At 35.1% G+C, this 14,292-nt stretch overlaps 1 protein-coding gene and 1 non-coding gene across 2 annotated transcripts in view; both read left to right on the top strand.

The window, feature by feature from the left end:
• The window catches only part of LOC131029814 (uncharacterized), an 80,674-nt gene extending 67,555 nt beyond the window's left edge, over nt 1-13,119 (top strand). Inside the window, exon 4 of the mRNA XM_057960472.2 lies at nt 12,885-13,119. Within this exon, the coding sequence (XP_057816455.1) occupies nt 12,885-12,995 (111 nt within the window). The 3' untranslated portion in view covers nt 12,996-13,119. The remainder of the gene's footprint in view (nt 1-12,884) is intronic.
• An 879-nt stretch (nt 13,120-13,998) lies between these two features.
• On the top strand, nt 13,999-14,071 carry TRNAA-AGC (transfer RNA alanine (anticodon AGC)). Its single transcript has one exon. It is a non-coding gene; the product is annotated as a tRNA-Ala (tRNA).
• The last annotated feature ends 221 nt before the right edge of the window (nt 14,072-14,292 follow it).

Raw genomic sequence — 14,292 nt, forward strand, 5'->3', positions numbered from 1 at the left:
ATGCCAAAATCTCGTACAATCCAAACATTGAAAGAAACATGTGAAAGCACTATGAAATACCTATGAGATATCTCAAACAAATGCCAACTAGAGTAGATCTTTCATTACCATAGCTAGTCTTCTTCAATAGGGTTTTTGTCGTCAAGAAAACAAAGATGGACAAAGTCCAAACCTCCAAAACCACGTAGGGTTTTCTTTGAGGATTATCAAAAATAGTAAACTCAACATACCATATGAGATCTTCATCCCCATATTTATAATCATTTTAGGGAACTTTATGTGTATACTAATCCTATGCAATTCTCTAAGTAAGCTTAAGTAAAGCGTAATTATATCCTAAAGATAAATAAAATATATTAATTACACCAACAAAACCAAATTGCTTTTCAAGTTTGAAGATGACTTAATTATGTAAAATAAATATTTATTTATGGTGCATTTTTGGAGATGTGTTTAGCCACATTAAATATGCATTTGACCCACTTCTAAAGTTGTATTGTAAGATGAGTTAGATATTTTAAGTTTGGGTTGCACATTAGAAAAAAATTAATATTAGGAAAGCTTAGTACCCAAAAGAAAATACTGGGGTCAATTGTTTGTGCTCAATTTTGAGACACATGATTTGAGTTTCTATGAGTTTTCCATAATACATGTTGTGGATGCAAGCTTTTGTCTTAAATTGTGTATATTTTTTGTTCAAAACTATACATAGTTTAAGCCAAAAGCTTGTATACGCTAACATATGGTTTTGTCATCCTGCACTTTTATTTGTGCGAGATTGGTTTTATAAAAGCAAACACGTTTAGTTTTCGGGTTGGTTGTCATTTGTATTGAGCTCTCTTGTAGAGTGTAAATGTGAAGCATAAATGAGATGTGTGGTTGCATGGTTACCCATTATGCTTGGACACATGGAGGATGCATTCAAGGAGCTTGATGTTTCAAAAATATTGAGATGTGTGGCTGCATGGTTACCCATTATGCTTGAACACATGGAGGATGCATTCACGGAGCTTGATGTTTCAAAAAAATATTAATGGGGAATTTGTAGGTGTATTGCAATGTTTTATTGCTAAATAACACAATGAGTGTGGAAGCTTTTAGAGGTTGGATTTTTCCCCTCATGAAAGTTTTCCTAGGGTATATATTGTGTAATCTTGTGATATGTTTTTGATCTTTGCATTTTAGTTATTTTGTATGCTTGTATGCATGGTTGTCTCTCACAAGGTTATGAGGAAACAATTTGATCAACTTTAATTTCCTAACAAGTGACATTTGGAACAAAGTTATCTAAAAAAAGATAGGTGCAAAGTTGAAGTCATGGCAACATTGGAGAGATTTTAGACATTTGAAGGTATGAGATGTGTTGTGTAGGTTGTGAGAGTTGTAGATATTTTAAGGTTTGGAGTTTGCAAATTTTTGGTTATTATGACAATTCTAGGTTTTGAAAAGACTTGATAAAAAAAAAACGAAGATTTTTCTAGGTGGTCATTGTAAGAATTTTGTGGAGGAAGTTATAGAAATGAGCTCTTGGAAAAAAAGATAGACCTTACAATTGGATCCAAGAGGCTCAAGACATTAAAAATGACATAAATTTTGATATATTGTTTTCACTAACGCACAACTTATGTACTACCGTCATTGCCAATGTATGACTTGCTTACGTCATATTGATGCCAACATCTTTTGGGCCCCTATCTAGCTCTCAAAGACTAATTTCTCCCATGAAGCATAACTTTCACATATAATATTGGATTTTTCATTTCTTATAGACATCTGAAATCTCTCTTATAACTACACAACAATATAAGTTTTCTCATCAAATTTTGTTGGTTCTGTCATAGTTTGGTGCATGAAGTTGATATTGTTCTAGAATGTTTAGCATGTCATATCTTTTACATATGAAGTAACATTTTTTATTTTGAATATAGATGATGGGGAGCATTAATAGTATAATACACAATGGATCAAGTTGTTTTTACTTGTATAAGTAGAGAGACTTGTACTTGTTTGATCACTTAAGGGCCTTCAAGATTCAAGGTGTGATTTTGTGAGCATCCAAATGAATTTGTGGGTGAAAAAATTGTGGGAGTGCATGTTTTTATTGTTGGCATTTGCATGAAGATTGCATTAATGAAATGTTGTATGTTGTCATTGATGTCAATTAACCGGTAATGATGTTGTTATAATGTTGTTTTGTAACCGGTAGGAAGGGCTAGTGAAGGGAACTGCAACCGGTAAGTGAGTTTGTGGAGGAAACCGATATTACTTGAGAAGAAATGAGATCAACCGGTAAACCCTACCTGTTGATATGATAAACCCTAACCGATGAAGTTTGGTGAATTGGTTGTATTGGTTTATGATCTGATGATGAGTGGTAATGATTATGACACGTATGCATGTTGTATGAGTAGAGTTTCAAATGGTTTTGGGCGCGTTGAGATAACAGTTTTTATCTTGGGAATGAGCAAGTATATTGCGTGTAATGCAAACCACGTGATGAGTTACAGAGTTCGATGAAGCGGTGATCAAGGAGTGGTCGAGGCTATCTTGAATGATGTGCAGAGATTGTTATGTAATCCAACGGTCATACTTGAACCGACTTGTTTGTAATCTCTATGAGAGAATTAGGTTTGTGTTGTGTTACCGACCTATTGATTTGTTTATAAGGTCGATGAGTTGTTTTGTTGAAGTGTTGGCGATTTGTAATTGAGAGTGAAAGTGTGGTTGCTGAACGGAATGATGTATCTGTAGTTTGTGTAAAGGCAGATAGGAGCATGAAAAGGATCTGAACAAGAAAGTGTAGTGCTATTCAAACAGATCAGCAAACCCGTGTTGTTTTCTAACTGGGTAAGCTCTAACATGCTTAGTGTTATTCAAATCCTCTAACCAAGTGGTCCATTAGCTTGGATTTCAAATCCTCTACCGAGGTTACTCCTCACAGTGTATTGCTTTTAATAGGGCATTATAGTCAATCCCTTAACTGGGTGGTCCCTAACAGGATATGTTCTTAACAGGTCTTTTTGTAAAGCTTTAACAGGCTTGGCTCCTAACAGGGCGAACTTCAGAAGAGTTCAGAATACTTGTGGTTAATCATCCCCACTGTGGTTTTTCCCATTTGGGTTTCCACGTCAAAAATATTGTGTCAAGTGGTGAATGTTTTTGTGGTTATGTTTACTATGGTTGAATTGCTTAACTGCTAAATCCACTTTGATGTGTTATGTTAACCGACAACAATTTGAAATGAGGTTTTACTTATGTCAGTAATTTATTTGGATGTTTGTGAGTTTCAAGTTGTTTTACTGTTAGTATGCTATAACAGTTAATCAGTTTAACTTGACAGTGATATTGCATTTTGTCAGTTTAGAGTTTGCTTTGAGAGGTTGATTCTTTGTTTGGTGAAAAATTTATATCAGTTTTCTATCTACTGATTCACCCCCCCCTCCTCTCAGTAGTTGACCGGATCCTTATTTTTTCATCATACCATCAATTGGTATCAGAGCATCTTAGGTCCTCTAAGGTCTAAGCCTAACAGTTTGAGGTAAGGATCTTGTAGAACACGATGAAGAAGGAAGGTTCAAAGTTTAATAGAGAGAACTACATGATATGGAGTGATAGAATGAAAATTTATATTAAGAGTCTAAGAAGTCAATACTGGGAACATGTTGGTACTCAATATGTTGCACCTAGTGGGATTATGATTGATGATCAGAAGAAAGAGCAACAAGAAAACAATCAAGCACTGAAGGCTATTATCAGTTCCGTCTGATGCAAAATATGTTGATGTCCATGGTCTAGAGACTGCTTATGAGGTATGGAAGAAACTTGAAGAGATTTATAGCGGTGATGGACATGTGAAGATTGCCAAAGAAGAGAGTCTAAGAGGAAAATTTGATGACATGCGGATGGCTGAAGGAGAGAATATACAACAATATGGTCAGAGGATAAAAGAGATAGTTGGTGAGATCAAGAGTGTTGGTGGTAAAGTGGAAGATGCCACAGTGGTTAGCAAGGTGTTGAGAACCCTTCTATCGATCTATGCTATCTGAGTTGCAGCCATTCAGGAGCTAAAGTCAATTGACAAAACTAAGGTAACCCTTGATTCCATCATTGGTAATCTTACTGCTTTTGAATTAAATGGTTATGATGGTAGTGTTCAGAAATCTGAATCTGCATTTAGAGCTTCAGTTTCTAACCCATCTATGAGGAAAAGTAGAGATCCCAGTCACAGTTATGAATCTAGATCCAACAGAGAAGTTGATGATGAAGACAGTTTGGTTGAGCTTGAAGCATTGCTGGCCAAGCGGTTGCCCAGAGGTACCGGTAAGTACAAAGGTAAATTATCTTTGAAATGTTTTACATGCAACAAGATTGGACACATTGCAGCTAACTGTCATAATGGTGACAATGAGCACAAGCGAGAAAAGTTCAACAAGTACAAAGGAAAAGGCAAGATAGATTGTCTTATTGCAATTGATGGTGGTATCACCGATGAGGAATCTGAGGGTGATGCTAATGAAGACATTGTTTTTGTAGCCATTAAAGAGGAGACATCTGATCAGAAAGCATTAGTTTCTCGCATGGATAATTCTGATGATTGGATCATTGATAGTGGTTGTTCACATCACATGACCAATGACTGGAGCAAATTTATTTCTTTGAAGGAATTTGATGGCGGAGTTGTGAGATTTGGTAATGACTCACCTTGCATGGTAAAAGGTAAGGGAACTATTTTTCTTAATGGAAAGAGTAGTACATATGATGTCTACTGGGTTGAAGGACTAAAGCACAATCTTTTGAATGTTGCTCAACTCAATGACAGAGGATACCCATTGGAGTTTAAGAATGGTATGTGCAAAATCTATGGGAGCAAAGGTGAACTGATTGCAACCGGCAAGCAAACTAAAGGTAACCTGTTTCACCTGAATCCTAAAGTCAACAACTGTTTAATTGCTAAAGTAGATGATAGGTGGCTTTGGCATAGGAGATTTTGTCATATAAATTTTGATAGCATTGTTAAAGTGAGTAAGTCCAAGACAATGAGAGGTTTGCCTCAGTTGGACAAACCGGTTAATGCTTTGTGTAAGGAATGTCAGTTGGGAAAGATGACATCCTCAACTTTTAAGAGCAAATCCTTTTCAACAGAAGATCTGTTAGATTTGGTTCATACAAACCTCTGTGAACCAATAAGGACTAAAAGTATTCAAGGTGACAGATATTTTATGATCTTCATTGATGATTGCTCAAGAATGATGCGGGTCACATTCTTTAAGGTTAAAACAAAAGCATTTAGTAAGTTCAAGGCATTCAAGGCCTTATCTGAAAAGGAGAGTGGTAAGAAGATAAAGTGTCTGAGGACTGATCAAGGTGGTGAATTTACTTCTAAGGAATTCACTAGATATTGTGAAGAGAATGGTATCAAACGACAACTTTCTGCATCGAGGACACCACATCAGAATGGTATTGCAGAGAGGAACAACCGGTCAGTTGTTGAAGCTGCTAGAACGATGTTGATACAAGGAGGTGTAGCAAAAACTTTCTGGAGAGAAGCTGTTAGCACAATGTCTACACTATGAACCGGATTTTGGTAAAGAGAGGCAAGGATAAGACTCCTTATGAATACTGGTATGGTAGATAACCTAATGTTAGTTATTTCAAGATATTTGGCAGTAAATGTTTTATTAAGAGAGGTGACTATGTTAGTAAGTTTGAGGCTAAAGGTGATGAAGGTATATTTCTTGGTTACTCCACCAAGAGTAAGACCTACAAATGTTACAACAACTGGACACAGAGAATCATTGAGAGTGCTGATGTTCAAGTGGATGAGTATCCTGAAGTCTCAGGGGAAACCAGTGTGGAGAAAAAGGATGAAGATCCTTGCATTCTGTTTTTGGAACCAGAACCGGTGAAACCTGAAACTGGTAGTGAGAATGTTGTTGTACCAGTTCAACCGGAACATGTAGATTCAGAAGAAGATGATGATAATGAAGAACCCGAAGATAATGATCATTTTATTCCGAGGTATGTGAGACTCAATCACAATCCTGACCAGATTATTGGAGATAAGGATGCTGGGGTGTTAACCAAAAGAAGAATTAGAGAAAATTCTTGCATGATCTCCACTATTGAGCCTAGAACTGCTAAGGAAGCATTTGGAGATGATCATTGGATCAAAGCTATGGAGGAGGAGCTTGATCAAATTGAGAAGAACAATACATGGACCCTAGTACCTAGACCGGTGAATAAAAATGTGATAGGTACTAAGTGGGTATTCAGGAAAAAACTGAATGAAGATGGTGTAGTAATCCGAAACAAAGCTAGATTGATTTGCAAAGGTTATGCACATGAAGAAGGAGAAGATTATGGTGAGACTTTTGCACCACTTGCTAGACTGGAAGGTGTCATAATTTTACTTGCATTTGCAACACATAAGGGATTCAAAGTATATCAGATGGATGTGAAGTCAGCATTTTTGAATGGAATACTGGAAGAAGTATACATTGAACACCTAGATGGTTATGCTTTGACTGATGAAAAAGACATGGTATGCAAATTGAACAGGGCACTATATGGGTTAAAACAAGCACCTAGAGCATGGTATAAAAGGCTTCATTCACACCTGATGAAGATAGGTTTTCAAAGAACCAATGAAGATAGCAACACATATCTCAAATCTGAAGGAGGTAAGATACTGGTTAGTGAAGTATTTGTGGATGATATCATATTTGGAGGCAATGATGACATGAGCAATGACTTTGCAAATGAAATGAAAAGTGAGTTTGAAATGTCTCTAGTGGGAGAGATAAAAAATTTCATAGGCTTGCAAATACAACAAATGAAGAGTGGTGTTTTCATCACACAATCTAAATATGTGAAAGAGTATTAAAGACATTTGGAATGAGTGACTGTAAACCAGTTGGGACACCAATGGTTACATGATGTAAATTGTCTAAGGAAGATGAAGCCACATCTGTTGATGAAAATGAGTATAGGTCAATGATTGGGAAATTGCACTATGTTGTTCACAACAGATCGGATATAGCTCATGCAATTGGTCTAGTTGCTAGATTTCAGAAGAATCCAAAGGAAACATATTTGATAGCAACTAAGAGGATATTCAGATATTTGAAAGGCACCATTGACTATGGATTATGGTATCCGTATGCAGGTAACTTTGATTTGAAGGTGTATACAGATGCAAACTGGGTAGGTAATGTTGATGATAGGAAAAACACAACCGGCAGAGCATTCTTTCTTGGAGGAAGACTTGTTTCATGGAGTAGCAAGAAGCAGAGTTGTATATCACAGTCTACTGCTGAAGCTGAGTATGTTGCAACTTATATGAATTGTACCCAGGCTATCTGGATGAGACACATTCCGGGAAGGTTTCAAGATGAAGTTTACAGAATCTGTAAAGGATCTTATGTGACAATACCAGTGCCATAAATATTTCCAAGAACCCTGTTTTGCATGCACGAACCAAGCATATTAAATTGAAGTATCATTTCTTGAGGGAAAAAGTGCAGAGTAAAGATGTGATATTGGAGCATGTTTCTACCAAGGAGCAGCTTGCAAATATCTTTACTAAACCTCTGCCTAAGACTACTTTTGAGTATCTTAGAAGTCAGCTAGGAGCTGTACCCCTTCATGGGGTCAATTAAGCATGATATAGAGTACATCAGTCTCGGAGCTACTTGCAAAATTTTACAGCAGAATTGGTGTAGAGTGGAGTTATTCCACAGGGGGAGCATCAAGTTGCATGTTGTTGATGCTGAATAGTGAAGTTTGACATTGCATGGTTTACTTTCACTTTGACATTGTTGTCAAAGGGGGAGAAGAACTATGTGATTATTGGGGAAGAAGAATTGTATGATTGACAGAGAGAAGATCTATAGCTAGTTACCAGCTGAAGACAAGGAGAGTACATGGTAAAATGTAAACCATGATTCATATTCACAATCATATTAATCAAGGGTATTGATACTTGTATTGCCATCAATGCCAAAGGGGGAGATTGTTGGCATTTGCATGAAGATTGCATTAATGAAATGTTATATGTTGTCATTGATGTCAATTAATCGATAATGATATTATAATGTTGTTTTGTAACCGGTAGGAAGAGCCAGTGAAGGGAACTGCAACCGGTAAGTGAGTTTGTGGAGGAATCCGGTATTTCTTGAGAAGAAGTGAGATCAATTGGTAAACCCTACCTGTTAATATGATAAACTTTAACCGATGAAGTTTGGTGAATTGGTTGTATTGGTTTATGATCTGATGATGAGCAGTTATGATTATGATACGTATGCATGTTGTATGAGTAGAGTTTCAAATGGTTTTTTGCGCGTTGAGATAGCGGTTTTTATCTTGGGAATGAGCAAGTATATTGCATGTAATGCAAACCGCGTGATGAGTTACAAAGTTCGATGAAGCAGTGATCAAGGAGCGGTTAAGGCTATCTTGAATGATGTGCAGAGATTGTTATGTAATCCAACGATCATACTTGAACCAACTTGTTTGTAATCTCTATGAGAGAATTAGGTTTGTGTTGTGTTATCGACCTATTGATTTGTTTATAAGGTCGATGAGTTGTTTTGTTGAAGTATTGACAATTTGTAGTTGAGAGTGAGAGTGTGGTTGCCGAACCGGATGATGTATTTGTAGTTTGTGTAAAGGCAGATAGGAGCATGAAAAGGATCTGAACAAGCAAGTGTAGTGCTATTCAAACAGATCAACAAACCTCTGTTGTTTTCTAATAATTACAACAGTAAAATCCCCTAACCAGGTAAGCTCTAACAAGCTTAGTGTTATTCAAATCCTCTAACCAGGTGGTCCATTAGCTTGGATTTCAAATCCTCTACCAAGGTTACTCCTCACAGGGTATTGCTTTTAATAGGGCATTATAGTCAATCCCTTAACCGGGTGGTCCCTAACAAGATATGTTCTTAACATGACTTTTTGTTAAGCTTAACAGGTTTGGCTCCTAACAGGGCGAACTTCAGAAGAGTTCAAAATACTTGTGGGTATTCATCCCTTCCGTGGTTTTTCCCATTTGGGTTTCCACTGTGAATGTTTTTGTGGTTATGTTTACTATGGTTGAATTGCTTAACTGCTAAATCCACTTTGATATGTTATGTTGACCGACAACAATCTGAAATGAGGTTTTACTTATGCCAGTAAAGTATTTGGATGTTTGTGAGTTTCAAGTCGTTTTACTGTTAGTCTGTTATAACAGTTAACCGGTTTAACTTGACAGTGATATTGCATTTTGTCAGTTTAGAATTTGCTTTGAGAGGTTGATTTTTTGTTTGGTGAAAAGTTTATATCAGTTTTCTATCTACTTATTTAGCCCCCCCTTCTCAGTAGTTGACCGGATCCTTATTCTTTCATCCTACCATCATTTATGAGACCAATATTATAGTATAGTAGGTTATCAAAGTTGGTGCTCCTTGATACAAGTTTATTTTTATTTTTAGTGTGTTGACTTAAATAGAGATAGGTACACAGGTTGTCTTTTGGCTTGAGGATAAGGTTGAAACATGTGTGAGATTGAGAGTCTTGATTTAGTGAGTGTTGAGTATAGGTACAACAATGATGATGCCATGGATATTCATGTACATTTACGTATTAATAGACATGATCATGCATGCGGTTGATAGGATTGGGTTGTTGTATTTGAATCTAGTGTTAGGATACCGTTCTTATCTCCTAGATGCTTGTTTGCTTCCTTACTATATTTACTCATTTGTGGATTTGTTTGGCAAATTGAATTTGTAGATGATTTGGTGCTTGAGTCTTGACATCTAAATGCTTGGTTTGTAGGTTATTGATGTGATAGCGGATTTATATATTGCATTGATTTGAGATCGATGAGTTATGCAGTTTTGTCGGTTGGCCACCCTTTGGTTGTAAAGATGACTTAAATGTAGACTGTTTATATCCATGTCTTTTTAGTGTTGATGCAAATTTAGTTAGTTGGCCTTATTTCTGGTCATTTGTGCATTGGTATATTGCATTCAGAAGAGATAATAAATTATTAGAGTGCTTGGGTAGTTGGTTATTGGGACTAACAATATGGTTGTTCATCTCGATCTCATTGATAGCTTGGTTACATGGTTTAAACTTTAATGGGAGCTTTTGACAATTATGTTTTGGTGGTGGTTTACTTCTTAGCTTGGAGATTTTGGTTTACTTTATTCTTTGAAGTTGGTATTGCAGTTGAGTGTGTAAGGACCATGGGTGAGATTCATTTAGGAGATTATTATCATGATTCCATGGATAGCGCAATATCATAGTTTAATGGGAGTTTTGACAATGACATGGATTCATCGCTTGGTGATGGATTTTCTTTTGTAACAATTGTGGGTGCCATGGAAAAGCTCTTGGTGTATGTTTTTTGTATAGAGAGAGATACTTTGACATCTTAAATTCCATTGACATGAGATAGTCATCTTCATATGATTAGAGATGTCAACATCTTGGTTTATCATGGAGGATTCTTAGTGTCTTTGGTGAGGTGTTAGTTTATGATGTCAATTTTTATAGGCGATTCTTGGTAGAGAGGATGGTTTGGTATTGTGCCATGATAGAATCTTATCACATTTTAAATTTTTGGCATGATACAAGTGCTCTTGGGAGCATGGTATATTCATTGGAGCATGTTTATCTCTTAGGAGATGTTACATCATGATGTCATGGTGTGTTACTAATTTTTTTAAACATGTAGTGGTACCTTTAATGGTAATCTAGATAGTTCTCTTGCGATTGAGTACATTAATCTTTTGATTGGGAGCTTTATGGTAGTGTAGTTCGTTTGGATCTTAGTATGGATTGTTCAACTGTAGATGCTCATGGATAGTCAGATAAGGGTGAGGTTGGAGTTTTTTTGAGTTTAAAGACATTTGTTGCAATGGTTATTATTGAGATGATTTGTTAGGAATTACAAGGAACCTTCACCTGGATGATGGTTGTTATAATCAACAAATGATGTGGACAAATGAACCAATGTGCTACATAGTTGACGAAACTTTACAAATATCATACATCATTTAAATGGTTGTATAAAATTAAAACTAATAGGAAATATGCCCGTAGACACAAAAAATTGTCCAATGTCTATGCAACAACATTTTACTAATTTTCGTCTTAAGTGATTATTATTTAATTAGTACTAATAGTCTTCTTCTAATTCCCTATAATTAAATACTTTTTAATTATTTAATTATTGTTCTTCTAAACTTTTAATTAAATAATCTTCATTATTTAAATAATATTCATCATTATCTCTTTCTAGTCAATCAATCTTGATCTTAATCACATAATCTTGATTAAATAATTCCCTTAATTATTAAATCCCTTTATCCTTAACTCATCATTTTTCCAAGATTAAGTAATCATTTTGATTATTTATTCTCTTTCTCCAAATTCTTCTAATTAAATAAATATTTTGGATTTATTTAATTATCTAAATTGTGGGTGAAATAAATAATTATTTATTTATTTTCAACTCCACATGTCTCTTCCACTTGCTAATTTCATCTCTTCACTTGTCATATTTTCTTTTAGTTGAAAATAAATAGTTTCTTTATTTATTTTCGCTCAACTCATATCTTTTTCCACTTAACACATTCCTTGCTCCTCCTTTCCTCCACTTCCAAATGGCACCTTTGAGTGTCATTCAATCCTATTTGTCGATTTCCCAAAATTGAAATCAATCCTAGCCATCGATCAAAATCCAAATCTTCTATATAAATCACTCTTTCAATTCATTTCATTTCAATCGTACCACAATTCTTTGAAACTTGTGTAAAATCAATCATCATTATCAATCTTTTGAGCTTTTATGCAATCTTGTGCACATGCGAATCTGAGAGCAACAACCATTCAACTCACAAAGTGGAGAAGAACAATAAAGATAATTTGACATGAATGCTTGAAAGCATAATTTTGTTTTTGTTATTTCTTGCTTTTGTTTTCATTCTTCATTCATAGGATTAGATCTTTTAACATGAATCTAAGGTTTTGTGGTTGCCTATGATGATTTATGCAATTTCTTTTCTAATTTTTGAGCTTACAATGCCTGTTGTGTTCGGTGGAAAAATTACATATGAGAGTCATAGGAAAACTATTAAAAGGTCGTGGCCAATGGTTATCATATCTTGGGTTACGATAGGTGGGAATGCTTTAAGTTCAAAATTTGTAGATGTTGAATATGGACTTTCGTTTGACACATAATTATTAATGTATTTTTCGTAAATGGTTATCATTTTATTGGATTTGTTTCTTTTTTTGAGCTAGTAGTTGTGTCATGAAGGAATTCCAACCTTAACATTTAAAGATGATTAGAAATCATTTAGATTTGGTGGGAGTTGGAAATGTTTGACAAAATTAATATTTAACCTTAGTTCAAATTTGGTTGTGTGAAATACTTATAGGAGCCACTTTGATGTGATTTTGGTTGGCACTAAACAATTTCACTAATAATTTGACATTAGATAAAAGGACATAAGAGAGGTCTATTTATATTATGGTCTTTTAAGCATGATGCTAAGCTTTTAACATACACGTATTTGTTTATTGTATGTCTTCATAATCAAATTTATAGTACATTTTCTTCTTTTATGGCACAAAATGGATATTTTTATGAGCTTGCAAATTGCATAAGTTGTCACATCTTATCGAATTTCATAATTTGGATTTTTTGAGTCTATTTAAAACACTTAAATCATATGGGACCATCTTTTGTATATTTGAAGTTTGCAATGTAAAGATATGTTTAACTACTTGCAACTTAGAATCATTCACGTTTCATGATTTATAGATTGATAATTTATAATGTAAATTTGATTAGATTAATTTTGTTGTTAATTGATTAGCTTTGTACTCCACAGGGGCATAAGATTGTTGATTTATCAAACTTCCCTGATCGTGAGGCCATGTGGCATTTAGAAGTTATTGAGGCATATGAGATGTTTTACAAGTCATCTATGGTTGAAGGATGACTTCATTATTGGTACTTGGTACTTGTGATTGTATCAAAATTTTAATGTATTTTTTTTAATGATAATGTGGTTATAACATATATAATTTTACTTTTATCTATGCCATAATTAATTTGTTCCAACATTGTTATCTATATTCTTTTGTTTTAGTTATTGTTAATGCATGGTAGCTTATGCAAGATAAGATCTTCCTAACCTTCCTTGTTCTGTTATTTATCTACATGCTTCAAGTTTGATTTATATTGCATATGATTATCGGATTGTACAAACATTGCTTATCATTATGCTATCGGGCTAACAACCCGATAGCATATTAATGTCAATTGTTAATTGGCATTAATATGCTATCGGGGTATTAACCCGATAGCATATTAAATGCTATAAGTTATCGGGCTTAATTATATCGGGCATATTTGTTATCGGGTTTAATGAATACACCGCTTCATTTGGCATTAACATTGGTTAACAAATGCACCGGTTGGATTATATACATCGTGCACTTTGAATCATCGGTGTTTATATGAACCGATTCATTAAATTGATCAATCATTATATTATGATATTACAATATGCTATCGGGGGTTTTTGAACCGATAATCAGCATTGTGTTAATGGTATAATTGTAAAGGCACCGATCAATGGGTGCATTGATCGGTCATGCCTAAAAGGCATGACCGATCAATACACCAATTGACCGGTTGCCTAAATGATATATATGCCAATTGAATTCATTTGGAGAAGACATAGAAAATATTAAATGATCTCTCTCCTTCAGACCTGCAGATAAAAATTAGAATTATTAGACATTGACATAATTCCTCATATCCATATATAGCATTCATAGTTCATAACTTGTTCTTTAATTAAAATTGAAATAACTTTACATGGTATCAGAGCCAGGTCCAGGCTAGGAGCCCCAAGCACACGAGAGGTGTGGCTTAAGGGGGTGGTGTTGGTGTTGGAAATAAGCCACACCCAGACCGACGATGGACTGGTCCAAGAGGGGCCAGTAGCTCAGTGGTAGAGCACTCCATCAGCGTTATGGAAGGTCCTAGGTTCGAGTCCTAGCTGGTCCATGTCTCAACATGGTATCAGAGCCAGGTTAATCGAACCTAAGGCTATTCAATTTTGATAAAATTCAAGGACTAAGTTACAAACTACATCACATTTCCATAATGGCCAACGCTATCAGATTCGAAGATAGACTCGGAGGTAGCGAAGATTTTTCAGCTTGGAAGTTTAGAATCAAAATGATTTTAAGAGAAAACAAAGTTGATTCATATGTCCAAACTGAAAG

This window comes from Cryptomeria japonica, chromosome 9 (assembly GCF_030272615.1).
Source record: "Cryptomeria japonica chromosome 9, Sugi_1.0, whole genome shotgun sequence".
Taxonomy (NCBI): Eukaryota; Viridiplantae; Streptophyta; class Pinopsida; order Cupressales; family Cupressaceae; genus Cryptomeria; species Cryptomeria japonica.